The 20,559-nt window shown below is 38.6% G+C and overlaps 4 protein-coding genes across 5 annotated transcripts in view; 1 reads left to right on the plus strand and 3 right to left on the minus strand.

Annotated features, from left to right (window-relative positions):
* agap1 (ArfGAP with GTPase domain, ankyrin repeat and PH domain 1) overlaps nt 1–3,764 on the minus strand; it is a 132,270-nt gene extending 128,506 nt beyond the window's left edge. The window contains exon 1 of the mRNA XM_079460481.1: nt 2,695–3,764. Within this exon, the coding sequence (XP_079316607.1) occupies nt 2,695–2,857 (163 nt within the window). The 5' untranslated portion in view covers nt 2,858–3,764. The remainder of the gene's footprint in view (nt 1–2,694) is intronic.
* A 31-nt stretch (nt 3,765–3,795) lies between these two features.
* On the minus strand, nt 3,796–6,033 carry faimb (Fas apoptotic inhibitory molecule b). Its single transcript, XM_079459656.1, has 4 exons — nt 5,758–6,033; nt 5,155–5,383; nt 4,778–4,827; nt 3,796–4,630 (listed from the first exon to the last, which is right to left on the minus strand). Exons 1-4 carry the CDS (start codon nt 5,869–5,871, stop codon nt 4,481–4,483), a joined length of 543 nt encoding a protein of 180 aa, XP_079315782.1. The 5' UTR covers nt 5,872–6,033; the 3' UTR covers nt 3,796–4,480.
* Nucleotides 6,034–7,093: 1,060 nt separating this feature from the next.
* ccdc80l1 (coiled-coil domain containing 80 like 1) lies at nt 7,094–13,972 on the plus strand (the record flags this gene model as incomplete). The annotated part of the gene is given in 11 exon segments (XM_079460067.1): nt 7,094–7,541; nt 7,544–7,590; nt 7,594–8,616; nt 9,061–9,217; nt 9,285–9,421; nt 10,580–10,731; nt 10,817–10,920; nt 13,342–13,425; nt 13,685–13,788; nt 13,790–13,828; nt 13,832–13,972. Coding segments are annotated over 11 exon segments (2,436 nt in total).
* Nucleotides 13,973–14,810: 838 nt separating this feature from the next.
* slc19a2 (solute carrier family 19 member 2) lies at nt 14,811–20,485 on the minus strand. 2 transcript variants are annotated; one of them, XR_013786950.1, is made up of 7 exons: nt 20,252–20,485; nt 19,243–19,791; nt 18,874–19,111; nt 17,032–17,224; nt 16,816–16,957; nt 16,465–16,726; nt 14,846–16,134 (listed from the first exon to the last, which is right to left on the minus strand). XR_013786950.1 is itself a non-coding variant. In XM_079460972.1 (6 exons), the coding sequence occupies exons 1-6, from the start codon at nt 20,378–20,380 to the stop codon at nt 16,547–16,549; spliced, it is 1,431 nt and encodes a 476-aa protein (XP_079317098.1). In that variant the 5' UTR covers nt 20,381–20,485; the 3' UTR covers nt 14,811–16,546. The 2 variants fall into 2 exon arrangements, 1 of the variants encoding a protein (XP_079317098.1); XM_079460972.1 differs by having other exon boundaries at nt 14,811–16,726.
* Nucleotides 20,486–20,559: the final 74 nt, after the last annotated feature.

Below are 20,559 nucleotides of genomic sequence, written 5' to 3' on the forward strand. Positions count from 1 at the left end.
CAACGCTGATCCAGAAGAACTTCCTGTTTGCGTTTTTTTACACTACACAATGGTTGAATAAAAATGCAAATAACAGAACATATTTATTTGGTATAATATTAAAATGTCAACTGTCAAAAGAATATCTTTAGGTTTTAATTATGCATATGAGATTTAAAAATAAATAAAACTGAAACCGGACGTGCCTTTGGACTAGTCTTGCGAAGTGGTCTATAAAGTCAAAGTTTTAGGTTGATGCGGATAGAAGAGGCTAGCCAGTGTAATGGAGTGTAAGAGAGACTGCGTCTGATGTGTGGAAGATGATCAATAATCAGAAATAATGTGAAATATGCATGTTGGTTAAATCATTTTCAGTTGTTCTACTTCAGTTACACCAAAGAAAAATTTGTTATAATGTCACTTAATGTCAAGATTCGATGAAAAGGTGCCAGCACCCATCTCCATGATTTATTCTATAGTACACAGATGCTTTCACAACACAAACAACGAAGGAGAAAATGCTTCTACTGTAACTCTTGTCTTTGAATATCCTGTTTCTCTCAGAAATACATCACACTAATGGGTTTACACCAGTCACTTTTGTCAGAGAAACAGATAAGACACACCATTAACATTATTAAGAGACGTCCATAATTACCATGCAGAAATCTTAAAACCAAACCGATATTTACTTTAATGTAGCTTAGTTTAACTCAGAGATTAGAATTTCTGAAGATTTGTTTTATCCAGCAGACATTGGAATTCCTTTATTATGCACAAGCTGCACCATTCATTCTAATAAATGCCATGCCCTTTAGACAAGAGACAGTGAGGCCAAAGTGTCCTCAAGATGCGTGTCTCTGAGATCACGAACATGCTTTGCACAGAGAGTGCTCTGCTCAGGCTCAAACCGACCTGCTCTGGTGCGTATCAGCAGGTGCCACAAACTATATATGCAGACACACTACACAAGCTTTGTGAATCCAATATCTGACAGACATCATTCTAACATCAAAACAGATGTGCTTCTGTTAAAGATCACAGGGTGTGTTTAGTATCGGTTTTCAGCTCAGAGTTTCCATCTGTTCAAGTGTTGGGGGTCAGCAAGGAATTGAAGGTAAACATACAATGCTATGTTCTCAACTTGACCTTACCTAAACATTTAATCCTCTGTAATCTAGAAACATACTCGTAGTACAAACAAACACTGTAATACCATGATACATTTTAGTAGAGAACAAGCACTTGATATGATGCTGTCTTTGTAAATAACATTGAAAACACTGCTGCTTCCCAATAATGCCCACAGAGAATAATATATTTGTTTACACACAAACAGCAGAAAAAAAATGTATAATGGCCGTTTAAGGAGCACTTTGCACATTAACAATCGCAACAAAATAATGAATCAACTTTAATCAGCTTCTGCCTTCAGAAGGCAACCCTGACCACATTCACAAACCTGTATGGCTGAATTTTAAAGGTTTTTTAATAATTATTACCCAGAGGAATTTTAAATATGTAGCCTACTGCATAGATTCAACTACTTGGCACTTGAACTCCACATATCCAAGTCGTACTTAAGGAGCCGGGCTTGGATTTCAGGAATTAGACAGGCTGGGGTCTGTTTGGTGGTTGTGACAGGTTTGTTGAAGTCAGGGATGTTCCCTGTGCATGTCTCAGCAAGCCGTGACCATTTCTCTCTCTCTCTTCCCTAAAGCCTACATTTGACTTTCACTTGCAGGGGTCAAATCCATCACTGCGCACACAGAGAACACAACCCACTTCACGGGGGGAAAAAATCACTGCAATTTTGTGTAACACTAAGCATCAAACACACAAAATAGTTTCTAATTCTGCTATAAGCCGGTGACATGCTGGTTCCACAGTCCATTGAAAACACCTTTTTGTATGAAAAGCATGTTGCGACTCATTCGTTGTATTTTAGTATATTAAAGAAACTGAACAAGGCTTCCTAAACTTTCACAAATCACGACAGACATTCTCTGATCCTTCTGCGTGACATCTTTTTTAACATGTCTTCAGTTCTCCTTGAAGAGCAAGAATGAAAGCGTGACACAAACACGGCCTTCAGATCCCCATTACAGCATACAGCTGACTTAAAGCAAAACCTTACCAACATCTTTAGTTTAAAGTTTGAGTCAAGCCTCTCACACACCTACTCTGTGACTTTGACCACATTTGAAACCGTGGACGTCTTCGGCACAAGGAAACAGTTAAAACCAAAATTTAGTAACCTACTCAGCAAACAACAACAGAAAAGACATACTCTGTAAACACAAACACGGATACCACAAACCTACAATACAACGAAAACTGGAGGAAAGGGGGTATGACACGGTGTGGCTTGATTTGCAAGTCATTGCTTATTATGTAACATAACCCTAAACGTTTTCTTGTATCACAGTGGTGGTGGGAGTCAGCAATAACATACATGCTGTAATATGTATGAAATCACTACAAATATTGGCCATGGCAAACACAGATTCCGTCGAAACGCCGTTATTCCACACAGCTGTCATAAGTGTGATAAGGTATGATCCGTGTCATCAAAATATCAGATAAATAAACTGTTAAAATTCTTTAAGGACATAAAATGTATGATTTCTGACTGTTGAATGTACGTTTCTGGCGTACACCCTGGCTCTCATGGTGATTTTCTGTCAGGAATTCAAATGCCCTCGTTGCCCTTACCTTCAATGGCAATGACATGCTCTCGAATCTGATTCTGCAGCAGCGGCTCCTCCACCCGCTCCAGCAGCTCGTAGATGGAGTAGATGTTCGGATGGACGGACTCGAACCTCTGGATCTCAGATCTGATGGCGGTTGAGTTCGCAAGGTGTTGCTGATAATTCATGTTTGCAATATGACCTCTTCAAACGCAACCCGATATGGAATTGTCTAATGGTTGTTTGCAGATAATTTAGGGATAGTGATATGCTGCAAACACGGGAGTAAGATCGGATGTCCACATGAGGTCTGTGGTCTTTTCGAATGAAGCAAAAAAACGTATGTTGTAAACCAGAGCCACAAACAAGCAGAGGTTTAATATTCACTGCATGTAATATTGGATTATGTTTGTGTATTAAAGCAGAAGTCCAGACGCTGAAAGAAGACCTGCCGCCGTCCACATCCAAAATCCCAGAAAACAGTCACATACCCCATATTTCCACAAACTCAACGCAGAAATCCCCCAAATCACCATGCATCGTCGTTGCTAGCTATAACAGATTGGAGAAGGCCAGCTCGGGACTACAATCCACGGCGAGAAAAGTCCACATGGTAGCGTCCGGCCGTGTTTTATACACACACTGCCCAGTCACCGCGGCGGAAGGGGTGAAAAGAAGATCAATGATTGGAATAAACGTCTGAAAGGCACCGAGTAACTACAGTCCGCGCAGTCGAGCTGGTCGGGGTATGTCTGCCGTGTTTAAGGGCAGTCAGCTCGCGCTCTCCTGTTGTTCAGCTCATGCTGACATCACAACAGCCGCAACAACTTTCGATGGTCGCGATGCAAAACCACAAAACCCCGTGTGCCTTAACCTCAACGACGTATTATCGCCGGAGAGGTTTTCGGAGACGTCGCTTGTTTTATCCGCAAAGATGGGTGCATTCCCTTTCCTCCCGCACTGAGGTCTGTCCCGTCTGTATCCTCTCAAACATCATTGCGCCTGCTCCTTCCTATGGACGTTTCCTACTGGAGAAACGTCGGCTCGCTTTAGTGCAATCGTGCTGCTCATGGCTGCGCTAGTTCTGCGCAGTCTGTTGTGTTGGAAATAACGCATCGATACAGGTCACAAGTACGGGGGCGCTATTGGGCGCATTTATTCTCGGCCTATCAGAATAGATCTTACAAGAATGCCCTGTGACAGCATTACAACTTAAACAATATTTTTACTTTTAAAAACAAAATAACCTACATGTTTCTAGTAGAATATTGTGATTTGCCATGGCAGTTAAAAAGTAGCACGCTAAGCATGTTTTTTTGCGGATCAACTACCGTTAACATTGCTATCATAGCTTAACTGCACAAGCATCGTGGTTGAACTATGATAAGCTACTATAGTGAGACCATGTACACCATAGAAATTAGTTCCTGGTCTCAGTTTGGTGACACACACACACAAACGCACAGTCATATGATAACACAGGCGTGAACTCACCAACACATCCAATAAAGGTTAAATATATGCAGGTTTTAGTGTGGAATTTGAGTGGGCTTATAAACTTGATAACAGAAAACAGGCTGTGATTTACGACACCATTCACAGTTTGTTACAGTCGCAACACACCCTGATATTTGAATGCTAAACTAACATGTAGTAGGCCTATTGTAGCAAATAAACCGTCCCTGTCCAGGCTTCCAACACACTGGATTTATTAAAAGAGAGTCGTTTCTGGTAGTGCCATCTGTATCTAATTCTGATAAAGTATAAAGTTGCTAAACGTCTTGCACAGCTGAATTCTATTAGACTATATTTTACTCAATGGCCTCCTCTATCCTGATTCCATCAACCAGAAGGGAATGAACAATTTTGCTTCGTTTTCTTCCACTGGTTGTTGCTTTTACGCAGCATTGATGGTTCCCCACTGCAAAGTGCGTCTCAGTTCCATCATCTTTAAATTCGCCCTGTACAAAAGTAATATAAACACCTAATCAAACACAAATCATTTTAATGCTGTCTTATGAAAAGATGATTTTGATATTTCCACGATATCTACACAACCGCTCCATTAGTTGCCTTGTCTCTCACTATTACTGCGTCATTATATTTACCATAGTATCCATTTTCTGTCCATTGCACCACACATCCATAGTGTCTTTTTCTGGGTAAACAGAAAATGTTTATTAAATTGATTTAGCTAATGGTTATCTTTATTTAATGCATTGAATGAAGCTTACTTTAGAGATTGAAGGAAATCTGCACAAATACTGGTAAAATTATGCAAAGGTTTGTTGTTTATATGAGAACTTGCCAAATCAAACATCAGCAAATTAGCTCTGTCATTTTGTTCTGTTCTGTAGAACTGCAGACATTTGTTGCAATCCAGACATTCATTGCAGCCAAAATGTTACCAGTGTGGCTGGATCTAGATTATACTAAAGAATTAGCCTTTCAAAGAAACCGAAGGAACTTAAACAGGCCTTCTTACCCAGAACTATCCTGCAATCATTACCATCCAGCTTGAGCACCCACGTTTTGGAAATTTTTGAACGATTTTCCAAAAATGTTTGAAGATTTTTTCCATTGATCTCCAGCGTGTACTCATAGGCAAACCCATTCATTGCCTCAATGTTTATAGTTGCTTTTGTATCTGCGCTCCCCACAGGAAATGTTTCTCTGCCCACCAGTTTGAACATCCAATCCCTTCTCAGGACCTCCTTAAAAAAAGTTGTTTTATGATTTTCTTATTAATATGAACAAGGCTGAAAACACAGACATGTTTGTTTTTCTATATGTTTGTTTTTTTACCGAGATAACAATATCTGTCCTCTAAGCCCTCAGCTCCTAAACTTTACCCTTACAAAAAACGAGTTTTTGATATGAATAACAACATTACTTTGTATGTTTATTAAATGTTTTTCTTATGAGGACAATTACGCCTATATTTGTAGGAACATGTGTTCCACACAACATAAGCAAACTATAGATAATGCATAGATTCAAACAGGTAAGATTCCATGTAAAACAAACCACAAAACATTTTGTTAATTATATTCGGAAATATACATACCATTATCTATTCATGTCTCACCTTTCCATTTATGTAAACAATACGTCTCCCTGTTGTCGTTCCATGTTCAAACTCAATGCGGTAAAGCCCATCACTCAGCGACACCTCCCACACACCCACAATGTCTCCTGACATTTTGACTTATCCTCCACACTTCCCTGTCTCTTTACTATTTTAATGCTATGTAATGTTAATGCATTGCCTGGTGATAATAGCAATCCTCATGTGTAATTGCTGATTAAATTGCCTGAGAGTACTGAGTATGTTGCTAACCTGTGCTCACTCAGCAGCTAGTGCATTAGTGTAAGAGGCTTAAATTATTGAGAGTTCTGTGTGAACGTATTTCTGTGTGAAACTGTTTAGCTAATACTAATAGCCTACGTGTGTAGTTTGCCACCATATATGTCTATGATATTAATGTTTTTGTAACTGTAGCACGATTGGAAAAAACGTGTGGAAAAGCACAGAAATGATTTACAAAAGCTTCTTTAGACTTTATTGATCCTGCAACTACCAACAGATGGCAGTCTCTCTCTCTCTCTCTCTCTCTCTCTCTCTCTCTCAGTTATCCTAAAAAAGGAAGGGTTACACATTTAATATGTATTGTATTTGTACTTACGTTTAATACATTCCATTGTTTTATTACGTAATCAGTAATCATGAGGTAAACAATATGTTTTGAAGCACTGTGATGTAATCTATTTTATATTTTAAATCATGCAGAACGTGTTCATGTAGAACGTGTATTGCACAATATTAGCATATAAAATACGAGTGGGCGTGGTCACGTAAGGCTCGTTCAGAACTTCGTGGAGCTCAGTTCAGAGGTCATGGAGAACTAAGCTACTGCTCACGAATATCCTTTGACTCGTGCTGATGTCTTTCCATAATCTCGTTTAAAGAATACGTCAAAATATCAGTGGTGGAGTTTCGCGTGTCGTGTCGGAGCGTATCCTGGACGTAACTGAATATTATAACGGCCCGGGGCAATGCATACGGAATAACGGATCTCCCTAATTCATTTGAGAAACGTATACGTTTTGGATTATGACATTATTATTTGTTTGCGAGGACGATTCGGAAATACATACTTCTTTTCATTATATCCACGTTGTTTGCCGTTTTATTATCATCAGTGTATAGTATAGGCTACTGGTCTATGCATGTTTGCTATTCATACTATTCACTGCCGTTACCAGAAAAAAACATACTCCTCTATCCCATGTCATATTTCGAGAGTGTTGTGTTATATTTTGAGTTTAGTTATTAAAATGAAACATCTTCAGGTGCATATCATTTTGTTGGCTCTGTCCTGGACACAAGCATCAGATTTAAAAGTCAGGAACTGAGGAAGAAAATGCACAATTGCAATCCAATAGCTTTGTCAAAAAACACACAAACATTCTACAACCTAATCCAAAATTATCACATTTATTATTACACACATACGCTCGAGAAGCCTCAGAATGACCAGAACACAGGCTCCTCTCGGACCCCAGCACGGAGGGTACTACAAAGAAATAGACCAATGCCCAAAAAGACCCCGGGTTTAACTGACAGCACTCCTGCTCGAGGGCCTATTTTAGCTCGACAGACACTTCAATCTGTGCCGTCGGATGTCTCCAATGGCACCTGCTCTATGAACATCCTGGCTGGTTTTGCTGGTAAAAACCGTGTGCTGGTCATATCAGCCCCCAACGACTCCGATGGCTATTACAGGTTAATGATGACCCTTCTGAAGCCTGAGGTGTACTGTGAGATGGCCGAGAGACACATGCAGCAGATTGTAATGTTTCACGAAAAGGGGGACGACGAGGCAAGGTGAGACGGGTTAGCAATCAGGGATCTGTGGTGTAGGAGTCGCTGGATCCATCCCAGGTGCCCCGGCTCATGGCCTTTCTAAAACTGGAGGAAGGTAAGTTCGGGATGGTGTTACTCAGGAAGACACTGCAGGTTGAAGAAAGATACCCATACCCTGTGCAGCTTGAGGCGATCTATGAAGTTCTAGACCAGGCGCCTGTGCGTAGATTGGAGAAGGCAAGGCAAAAGGGATTTGTACAGAAGTGCAAGGCTGCCGGAGTTGAGGGGCAGGTCGTACAGTCTTCTGGCTCAAATACAGGTGGTTTGCAGATCCGGGGGGACACAGCGGAAAATACCGGAACACTAAATAAGGTGAGACCAGTCTCTCAATCCACCAAGGTACAACAAACGCCAACCACCATTGCTACCACTACAATAACTACAACAACAGAACGCATAAGCACGACAACCTTGAAAACTAAAACCACAAAACCTCCAACTACTGCAACATCCGCTACTACTGCCTTTCCTTCACCAACCACTGCTATGACCACAAATTTACCAACCACAGTGAGGCAAACAGATCCATCCCACCAGCGCTTACCACAAAACCAGCAGAGCACAACAACTCATCCCCCTACTACCTCAGACTTCTACACACAACACACAGAAAATCCATTAACCACCTCACCAACCCAACCACACAAACAGACGTCCAAGAACAAACAGGCCGTGGTTAAAAAAGGATGGAAGGAGAAGCTTAGTCCGCGCGAACGAGAACATGACACACACAGACCCGCTGCTACAAAACCAGAGAAAGATCTCAAGGCCACACAAAAGGGAAAAACGGAAGTTGATGATGCTGACAGGAAAAAGAAGGTCGGTAAATTTGAAAAGCTACCAAAGATGACGCCTGCAGGGAAAAAGGGGCCAAAAGTTGTAAAAGAGAAGAATGTCGGTCTTCAGAATAAAACAGCTGGACAGTTGGATGAAGAGAGGGCTGTTTTGGGGCAGCCAGCTGATCCTAAGAAGTCGCTCGAAACCTTTCTGGGTTACTTTGAGAAGAGACGGCGCCTCATAGTACGCAATGCATGTATTGTGAAAAAGAACCGTTTATATAGAAACATTAAAGTTAAAATTCTGTTATCATTTATTCACCGTCATGTCAATCAAAACCCGACTCCTGTGGAAAAAGGAGATATTTTGAGAAAGTGGTTTTGTGTCCATGCGATGGAAGTCGACGGGGCCAATGTTGTCTGGTTACCCACGTTCTTGAAAAATATGTTCTTTTGCGTTCTGCAGTAAAAAGAAAGTCAAACAGGGTTGGATTTACCTGAGGATGAGTAAATGATGACATACTTTTAATTTTAGATGAACTATCCCTTTAATATAAATAAATATATGTTGTTTATTTACAGTACAAGTATCATTGTTTGCAATTTTCCGAACTATGTGTCTTTATGGATAAGTCAAGACAATGCTTTAAAACTTGGGTTTTTTTACTTACAAAGGCTTTATCTGCAGGTAATCACTGCTCCAGAAGAACAAAATCATATGTACCATGAGCAGAGAGATGAATACCTGGAGCAGGTGTGTAATATGGCCCTACGCAAAATATCCATCATCACCATCTTTGGGCCTCTCAAGAACAGCACCATGAAGATCCATCACTACCAGACAGGTCAGTACTGTAAGTGGCCTTTGTCTATCTCATATCCAACTTTTGTCATTGAGTTATTCTGTAACAGAACACGATAAGCCCTTGGGTGGCCTTCCAGACGGTGACCTGATCAACCAGGATCTCACCACAGAGTTTCGGAAAAAGTTTGGGATGACTCAGAATGATTTTAACATGGCTCTGACAGATTTTGACATGAAAGTTAAGGTAAGTTATAATCAGAGATGGGAAGTAACGAAGTACAAATGATTTTTTTGGTATCTGTACTTTACTTCACTATTTATTTTTCTGACAACTTTTTACTTTCACTTCTTACACTTTTAACCAAATATCTGTACTTTCTACTTCTTACATTTTCAAACCAGACTTGTTACTTTAATCTGTATTATTTTTTGTCATGCGCGCCGTTTTTAAACAAGAAGCCTGTTGGTTTATCGGTTTTTAGGTGATTCATTCCTAATCACCCATGGCCATATATTCGGAAGATGTTTGAAATTGTCGGTGTTAAAAATTCTTGTCATAAGCAAAGTCAATGTTTTCCGTAATTATAGTCTATTTTCCATGTTTGCTAAGTCTGTAATGTTATCATGAATTCATATTTTGCTAGCGTGTTATTTAGATGTTGTTCATTGTTCACACTTCGCATCTTTTTTGACCAGAAAAAGAACACACACATACACTCACCGGCAAACACACACAATAACTTAATGTAGAGTTGCTTGCCTGTTATCTGTTGTTAAGTTTTTCCCTCCAATTTTTTCAGTTTTGTTAAAGGGATGTTGCTAGTGCTGTTCGTGCTGTTTGCACACACTTTAATATTCAGTCTTTAGCACAAATTGTTTAAACCAGCGAATAGGATTATCTAGAAAGTTGCCAATTTGAGCAGTAATGATTTATAATATTTTCAGTAGGCCTATTAATCTGTCATCTGGTAAACTAGGTGAGGTGTGAATTATAATGATACTTTCACTCTTCAGTATAATTAACAATGTAACTCACTTTTGTCTGCCTGTGTTCTCTATAGCAGTTGTTCATGGATACAGGCTAAAGCAGGTAGTAGTAATGGCTACTTTTTACTTAAGTATATTTTAGAGCACATACTTTTTTACTTTTACTTGAGTAAAAAATTAAGTCAGTACTTCAACTTTTACCAGAGTATTTTTAAACATGAGAATATGTACTTCTACTTAAGTAAGGGATGTGTGTACTTTTGCCATCTCTGGTTATAATTGACAGACTATTGCACGATGTATGTATGCATTATTATAATTTATATAGAGAATCAATGCTATTGGTGTTCATCAGTGATGTTTTTGGTGTAAGATTTTATCCGATTAAATTACCATGCATTACCCATTTCCACAGCAACGATACGAAGTCCCGATTGTCATGAAAGCAGTGTTTGACTACATTGACACGTTGTCAACTCGTATTAAGGAAATAGAACAGCAGAGGAATGTCGGTGTTTTATGCAATTACGAAGATAAATCAAGATCTTTAGATAAATTCCTGTCTAGGTTTGAGATTTGGTTTAACTATATTATATGTATTTGATAAGCAGAATGAATATGCTCATCTGCATGCATTTCTGTGCGTTTTAAGATTCCGTTGGAGACGGAGACTGTTTATAATATCCTCCCCTGCTGATGAAGAATGGGCCTTTCAACAACAACTCTATATAATTAACAGCCAAGCCTGCAACTTGGGTAAGGTCATCTGAGTAAATCTGGAATGTTATAAAACAAATACCTCAGTGAAATAAACATGCACATTGTTTTTACCTATAAAGTAAACTCAACGTGACACCTGAAACTGATCAATGTTAGTACTGTTTTAAAAACAATATGTATATATATACAGAAATGTTTTCAGTGTCAACAGGTTTTCCACTTCAGGATATTTATCTTTATTTGGTTTCAAAATATTTAACAAGATCTGAAAAAGAAATATAATCTAGAAATATAATTTGTGACGTTGCCTGTGAAAACCCAACTAAACAATATTTTGTTTTCTACTGTACATAAATGGGAAAAGAAATTAATGGAATTCAAGACAGGGTCACATGTACATATATTTGCATACAGCTGCATTCACAATGTTATAAATGCTTTCACCAGTGCAGAAATTGATAAACGTATCATAAGTGCATGTACAAATATTTCAAAATACTAAAATAACACATTTTCTGCACAAAATTGTAAATGTTTACCTTTGCTTGCTTTATATGTATCTGAAGTGTAGGCAACTATGCTGGGTTTAAGCACACACTTTATAACAGATTCTACAACCTTTCTTTTAGTATAGACCGCTTTGATTTTCAGCTTTTGGTTTGTTGCGCCCCTAGAAATGCAGGGTAACATGTGACAGCAATATAATGCTATAAACATTAAACCACATAAGATCTAACATAAAACATAACTAATTTACATAATTAATATAGGAAGAGACATAAATATATGAAATACTGTATGTGACCCTGGACAACAAAACCAGTCCTAAGTAGCATGGGAACCTTTTAATAATAGCCAAAAATACATTGTATGGGTAAAATAATCGATTTTTCTTTATGCCAAAAATCATTAGGATATTAAGTAGAGCTCATATAACATGAAGATATTTTGTACATTTCCAACTGTAAATATATTAATAGTTGATTTAGTGTGAGTAAAATTCTATCCTAAGGACTTCATTTGGACAACTTGGAATTAAGGCGATTTGCACAATATTGTGTATCTTGACAAAATATCGTCCTATCCTAACAACTACAATGGATTCAATCACTTCATTTATTCCGCTTTCAGATTATGTAAAAAAACTCATTTTGAAAAATTGACCCTTACGACCCCAGGGTAATCAAAAGGTAGCACGGAAAAGATTCAGTGTCAAGTTTATGGTGTCGTGTTTTTTTGCATAAAAATATGTACAGAAAACATTAAATATTTCACAAAATATTTGACTTTTTTTACAGTAAATTTAAATATTGTCTATTAATGTTTGTAACTTGACACTGTAAAAAATCCACCAATTTCAGCTGCCTTCAATTTTAGCTTTATTAGCTATATGAGTCAAATAAACATAATTATTTTGAACTGACTTGAACAAATCTAGTTGTCATGTTAAATATAATTTAAGTTGAATTGACTCATAAAGCTCATTTGATTTAACATCAACATTTAATGAAGTTGTTTAACTCAAGTTTCCAAGTTGTTTTTTTACAGTATAGGAGCTTCATTGAAGTTAAACTAAAGTTTAGCATTTTGACATTGAAACTATAAAATGTTTTGCTCCAGAAGAACCATTACAGAAGGATTCGGGCATTGCATGCTTTCCGGATGGCTGACCTTCAAACAATCCCATAATTTTGGCTAACAGTTATTTACATCCTGTTCCAAAGTCTTCCCACACAAGCTTCTCTCCTCCCTTTTCTCCTCAACTACATATTTACACCAAACCTCCTTTTATGTTAGTCAGGCCAGATCACAGAAGATTCTGCATATACAAATCATCATGTTATTGCTTCTTTTCATTTAAAAGAGCTAAATCATAAATGCCTCTGATGAATGGCACTAATAAGAATGGAATGACATGGTATATTATTTTGTTGGCTATTCTTGAAAATCCTTACCCGCCTTCTTTAGAGTCCAGGAGGACTTGTAGAGGTTTGGGTCTTGTATAGAGATCCAGCAGAGATCACTTCCTTTCTGAGGCATGACAGCTTGATTGATGTTCTCATAAAAATGCCTCTGTAACTAGCAAGGCGGGACGAGAGCTGTGAGGGAACGGCCGAGGCCGGTGACGCGAGTGATAATGAGTGTCAGCTGCGTGTTGCACCGGTCTCGCATCTCTCACAGAGGAGCTCCGGCAAAAAAAAGTCCAGGCCTGGTCCTCTCTCGCCGTACCCTCCTGTCGCTCGTCCTTTTACGCTCCCGGAGCTCCTCCGTGAGAGATGCGAGACCTGTGCAACGCGTAGCTAACACTCATTATCACTCGCGTCACCGGCCTCGGCAGTTCACTCACGTCTCTCGTCCCGCCTTGCTCGCCACAGCCACCTTGAATGCAAAAGACATAAACGTCTCACGGAATCTCTTAAAATGGCTGTAAATAAACCACTGTTTTTTAAATCGCAGGGCTGCGTCATGTATCTCTATTGAAGCTTGTTGGAAGAACCCTAGATGACATAAGTGGAGTCCTGGAGCTCTACCCTATAAATGGTGAGATTAAAAGCTGTTGATTGACCAACAGTTTGATGCCTGCCTTTTTGAAGTACAAAAAACATTAGTCCTTACAGTGATAATGCTTAAAATGAAAGAATGTTTTTCTACTGACACTCCTTCCATCAGATGACCAAACAAACCCATGGAAATGGTTAAGCAGCATTGCATTCGTTCCACTTTAGGGTTTATTTAGTTTATTTATTTATTATTTAGCAACACTTCAGGAAATACATAACAAGTGTAGTTGTTTTTGTAGGAAGTGCATCAGTGGACCGCGAGGAGCTGTCGGCCAGCCTGGTACAGGACGTCAAAAATTACTTCCAGATCAGTCAAGACTATTTCTCCATGCTGCTTGTTGGTTAAAGATGGCAACGTGAAATCCTGGTACCCCTCCCCTACGTGATCCATGTCAATCATTTACGATCTGATTGACTCCATGCAGCTTCGCAGGCAGGAGATGGCCATCCAGCTGTCTCTTGGCATGCGTTGCCCCGACAATGACTACAGTCACCATGAGGGTTATCATCGGCAATACGGTTATTAAGAAAAAAGGGAAGAATGTATTTAAGAACATGTAATCTTTGCAGAACAAACTTTGTTTATTTTACTCGAATACACCTCTCACTTCTTCTATATCATTTTAGTTGGTATTTACAATTGTTATTATTATTATTAGGTGGATTATTTTGAATGGCTGACATTGACATTAAGTTACGTGAATGTATTTGCATGTTGCTATGGTTTTTTTTTGTTAAACATTTATTGTAAGTAATACGATAAAAAATAAGTGTTTTGTTACGATAATAAAGAATAGTTTCAAAGAAGGACAAATGAACTATTATTTTTTGTAGATGTACATTCTTTGTACAAACTGGTTAACCTATACTGCCACCTGCCTGACGTACTAAAGTCATGCAATAAAACGATCAAATCAAGTACATATGCATTCCATACATCTATTGTAAAAATGTTACATTGTTTATGCATAAGGCAAAATGGTAACACTGAGCAATATATTTTGGAGCATTTCTTGATGTTTGTTGGTATTGGATTATACAAATGCAGTTGTACATTGTAAACTTACATTGATTTATTGATAAATGTTGAAATTAAAGTGATAGTTCACCAAAATGGAATTATTTTGAATATTATTTGCTCATCCTCTTGTCATTTAAATCCAGTATAAATTGAACTGCAAAATACAAAAGAATAAAAAAATACTGGTAACCAAACAACATTGCCCCCATTGACACAAAACCACAAATTTTTCCCATTTTGCAGATTCTTCAAGATGAATGTAAATGTATGGCGCTAACCGTATTTGCAGTTACGGAAAACAAACTTCAATCTCAAACATCACTTGTTTTCTACCAGATGAAATACACGGAGTCCACACCATTTTTTCATGTTTTATTTTAATAAAAACGGTGATCACCAAGTGTTCTAAATTTTCTCCTAAAAATGTTACAGTGCATGAAGAATTAGCACAGTGCCACAGAAGATATTCATTCAGTTCTATTCCTGTCCAGCATCTTAAAACACAAATTCTCAAAGTTTGTCCTCACACATACACGCATCTTCACAATAACCTGCTTGAGTTGCACTATTTCTTTTAACAGCACTTAAATATTACAAATGATAAACACAATGAAAGGCCATCTTTTGTTAAAATGCCGCTGTGACAATAATCTCTTATCACAACAAAGCAATAATATCCATCATTTTACCATTGTAAATTATTCTGAGTATGCCATTATTATGAAAGTTAGAGTTCCTAAATGTGTTACACATTTCATAAACCTGGTGTGGCATAATCTAAGCATGTATTGCTATGCGAGATGTTAATTTAACACAAAATTAGCTTCTGTATATGCCCCATACAATGGGGATTTTTGCCTGCTAATCAGAGATCTTGACCTTACAGTGACAAATATATTTGTACAACATATGACAATGACTTTTAAATCTTTGTTTTTAAGGCAGAAAAACATTACCTAACCCTTAATTTGTGCACAATCCCATTAAGGTATGATTCCATTACAACTACACACATTACATTTCTTGAAATTATGAGCCACTAGAAATAAAATTGTTGTGAATTTTTCTTAAATATATTCCTGGTTGGGAAATTAGTAATATAGACCACTTAGGAAGACGTAAACAATGCTGGTGCAGAAGAAGTTCCCGTTTTTAAACACTAAACAAACATTTGCACAAAATACAACCAACAGAACACTTATACCAGAATCAAAACATAAATATTTAATTACAAATGCAAGATAAAAAAAATATATATATAAAAAAGGAAAACTACAACAGGAAGTGTTTCTGCACCAGTGTTTACATCTTGTGAAGTGGCCTATAGAAATAATTACAAACAAACATTTGGTCCATAACCGGCCCCTCCTAAGTGAAATGGTACTTCAGGCTACATTGTTCTGAAATCACCTACATTTTATATATATTCAAGTTCGATGCCCATGTGCTATTTGTTAGATCAGGTGTCGTCCACTGGACTCCCAAATTGTCCAGAGCTGAAAACTTCAAATCCAACAGGAAATGTATAAAAACAGAACAGCTAAAATACATTTTTGTTTGGCTTGTACTTTAGTTGACAGTCAACATTTTTAGAAGGCTGAGTCTCTCGCACTTCAACACTCTGGAATTTAATAGCTGAACATTGAGGATTGCCTTTTTGCTTCCCTCCTGCCATACAAACAATTGATTATTTTTGGCAATAGGTGCTCAGTTCAAGTAACAGCAATGAAATAAGGCATCGTAATGGTTAGATTTAAATAAAAACTATTTGTTCATTTGTGCAATAAATTAATTAGATACAACCGTTGACCCATAAATTGTCACTTACAGTGTATACTGTATTTGTGCAGTCAAATACGAGACTCATTCACATCAACACTTTTAAAAATATAACCTTTAAAGCCAGATATATCAAGTGTTACTGATCTGGAAATGCTCATATTTTTGACCTGTTGAAACACTAAGTAGTTTTGAGGCATTGACGGATACACAACTTACCTACTGAATTCAATCATACACATTTTTACTTCATAATCTAGTGCAGAAAAAGCTGGAATGCTGATTTGAATGCTGAGATGATTCAGGCCTCTGAAACATGTCTGATATCTTTAGTGATTGAGGTGTTGTCCTCTGTCAAGGCAGATGAATTCTGTCCACTGTCAGGCTGCTCTGCAGATCTTCTCCTTTTGACTAGTTTATACAACCAGGCGATTAAGAAAACCACAGCCACTCCAGTAAAGTAAAAAGCATAGATCCAAAACTGTGGAAAGCAGTGAACAACACATTAGCAGCTTTTATAAGCAATCCGTCTATAAGACGAGACGCTCAGCTGTGTATTGTGTACTTTACCTGCGGGAAAATATCCAGTCCCAAACCGACAGAATCGACCACAATTACAGTAAGCAGCGTTTGCAGAGACAGGGCGATGAAAGTGTTCACTCCGAACACCAAAGCGTAACGTTTCATGCTTAGATTAGCAGCAATCTGATACCTGCAACACAAAGGCTTTACAGAAGTTATCTTTGAATGGATATGTGGATATGAAAGGCTGACAGTTTGACTAACGTTGCTATGGTGATGAGCAGCATATAGGTGGCTCTGAACAACACGTAGGAGGCGTAGCACACCCAGATATTTCTGATGGTGACCATGAGATACACAGACACTGCGATGACCACAGAGAAAATAAAGAGAGCCAGTTCTCCCCACACTGCCCACGACACCTTTATAAAGCTAACCGCAAATGCTGCAAAGGCACCTAAAAAAAATCAGAATAGAAAATAAAAAGAATCTGAGTATTAGCAATGCCTGTCAATTCTAAAATACTGAATGTGAATTGGCTAATACTAAGGCAGTGGACCTGTTCAAGTGAACAATAGAAAATAAATTGAAATCCTTAAAGGCCCACTGAAATGCCTTGGAACGTGCAGCATTATTTGATACATTGACGTAATATCAACTGAAAAATGCATAGAGCGAGAGATATATTGCGTGGCCCCTCCCCCTTTTAAAATAACCAATAGCGTATCGCTTACAGCACAGTCAGCCTCAGTCAAGCAAAGCTGCATTTAACAGCGTGATGGCTACAGTGACAGTGGTGTAAGTCTTTTGAAAAGAACTCATAAAGGCTGTGATGTATGATCTCTTTCAGAGGGCCTTAACATTCAATGTTCTGTGTAGACTTGAAACGGATTGATACGTTTAGTTTTCTCAGCGGATATGCACGTATAACAGGTGCATATGATCAGCTCTGAGCTTATAGTGTCTCTTTAACCGTAGCACTCACGTGAAGACTTTAATGTAAATGTTTACACTGTCTGGATCATCGTGGTCATTCACCATCTGGTCGATAATTCAACTCAACTGTTGTGTTGCCAGCATGTGTAGCAACATTTGTTTATTCATAACATAAAATAGCGTTTGTCTTTACAAAAGTTATATAGCTTTTCATTGAACGATTTCGGTTTGGGCGTATTCAAAATTTGTCACGTGATTTCCTGTAAGGAATCATCGAAGCTCCCTTGTTTTTAGCAGTGCATTGTGGAATTTTTAGGGATCGGATGTTTCAGTGCACTGGAAGGATTTTGCAAATGAGACAGCCCTTGAAATATCCCCTTACTACTGAACAAGGGAGCTGATTGAGACAGAAAATTACACATTTAAAGTCCCCGTGAACGTTGCGATTGTTTTGACTTCCATGTTCTGACCCATTTTCGAGGGAAAAGGAATACAAAAGAGAAAATGTGAGGCCTTGGCTTGCGTTTTTCACTGCGAATTGATTGAATGTGTAAAACAGCAATTGCATTGATTTTGAAATTTAATGGGTAGCAGACTTACAGTAGAAGGGGAGCAGTTGAACTGATACAGTATATGCAGAAACATGAATATGCAAATTGGCTCCGCCTCCACTCAGTAGTTCCAGACTCTGCTAAAAGTGAAACTTGGAACTGACAAGCGATCAATTCAGCCTGAATGTGTACGCCTTCTTTGCATATTTATACTTCAAACTGCTGATTCATGGTGTCAAATTAGTTGATGTGGTTGGTTACAGGTTTATGATGTCATAAACAGAGGCAGTTTCAAGGAGGAAATGGTTTTGCACATGGTTTGTCTTACAGCACATTAAAAACATTCATTTGCATAAAGCTTAACTTTTCTACAATTTGTAATGAAATGTATGATGATCTTTTATGCTGTATTTCATAACAGCAATGAGGTGCCATATTATGAATATAGTTACAACCTGTGAACAGTAGATTACTGGTTATTTTTCCCAATTGCAATATCATAACTACCTCTGTATAAAATGATTACTTAAATACAAATGCTGAGCATAATGCAAACCCGCAAATGTAAGAATTTGATATGTTTTTGAATGTATCATAAAGAGAGAATATATGTCAATACCAAGCAATGTAGAAATGGTCTCCACGTAGCCATTGTAGATCTGATGATCACTGGATGACAAGATTTTCTCCCACAGTGCCTGAGCATAGTTAATCACCTGCAAGTAACCGCACGTAGACAAAGCCCACCATACCGACCAGGTCAGAAGTGTGGAGGAGGAGTAACACTGCAGGAAGTCTGTCCAGAGCACTCTCAACACTTCCACTAATCCACTACTGCTTTTCCTGTCCGTCATAGCCTAAGAATTAGACATAGTTATTATGTAATAAACATATAATTATCAAATATCATCACCAATAGTATTCAAAAATAATTGCAACATATCTGGTAACATATGTAGTAAAACATTTTAAATCTCCATTCGCCCACCGTTCTTTCATGTGCAACTGAATCCACGAACGTGCCATGCAACTGACTGCTGTTCATGGGTTCAAGAGATGCATCATCCTGAGCGCTGCCCTCTCTCTGGTGAAAGAACAGACTCTTGCTGGGCATGGGCAAAAACAGAGGAGCGACAAAAGCTATGCAGGAAGATGCCAGTGTGATGACGCTCAGGTAAAAGAGAGGCACATGGGCCACAGACACCAGAATCTGTCCAGTTAATGAGCCTATGGCCGAGCCCAACAGCGTGACACTGCGACAAAGACCGGTCACACTCTGATAATGAACGGGATCCACAACACTGTAGATGTACGAGTAATAAGCTACCTCGGTGGCAGTCGCTAGACCAAAAAAGAACTCCAACAACTGCATTGCAGGCACACCCTGGGCCCTCACGAGCATAGCGTAAGTCACTATGAAGCTGGCTGCCTGGAGAATGAGTACGGGTTTGTAACGGAGGTAGTCCGTGGCCAGGAAAACAGGAAACAATAGGATAAGGTAGGAATATGTCCAGAATGGGTAAATCTCGTTCACCACCTGTGATGATACAAAAAGATCATTATGTAAGCTTCGCTTAACAGTTTTCTAAAGATATTGTAGGACGTGTACGTGCCTTTATTCAAAGTGATGTAATGCAGTCAAGCTATACACTTTTGTTTTCATTTGCTGTCACTGTGAGGGCACTGGGATGCGAACCCGTGATTTTAGCGTTGCTTGCGTCACGCGTTTACGTAGCCCTCCACCACAAACAAACACTCACATTCTCCCACTTAATAAACACCCCGTGATTTGGCTTTTCTAATAAACTCAGGAATTTAGAGATTAGACATCCGGCAGAATTCCCCAAGTTGGTGGGAAAGTTAACTTTCAACGCCTTTATTTGTCCTTCTCTTTTTATACGATCATTTCAATGTAGAAATCGACGATCAAAATGAGCATGCAATCACCTGACTTACATCACTTCACTGTACACTTGCATCATCCTAAAGGGACGTACCTCGGTCTCTGTCAGGTTCTTGTCAGGTCCCATCAAAAATGGAATTAAAAAGGGTTCCAGAGGTCTGTGACTGCTGAAAAAACCATAAATGCAAAGCAAGACGGTAGGACACCGCCATGGCTGAGACATCACAGGTGCCTGCGCAAGTGCGGGTTCTGACCTTGTCTATGAGTGTTGACCAAGCATGTTACTCGCATTTTCAGAGCTCGAGCGAACTGAACAAGAGGCGCGGGAGAATGACGACAGAATAACCCACCAATTAAATCGCTCTGTGTTGCCACACCCATTCCCTTGCCAAAGACTGTATT

Source organism: Barbatula barbatula (genome assembly GCF_947034865.1).
Source record: "Barbatula barbatula genome assembly, chromosome: 7".
Lineage (NCBI taxonomy): Eukaryota > Metazoa > Chordata > Actinopteri > Cypriniformes > Nemacheilidae > Barbatula > Barbatula barbatula.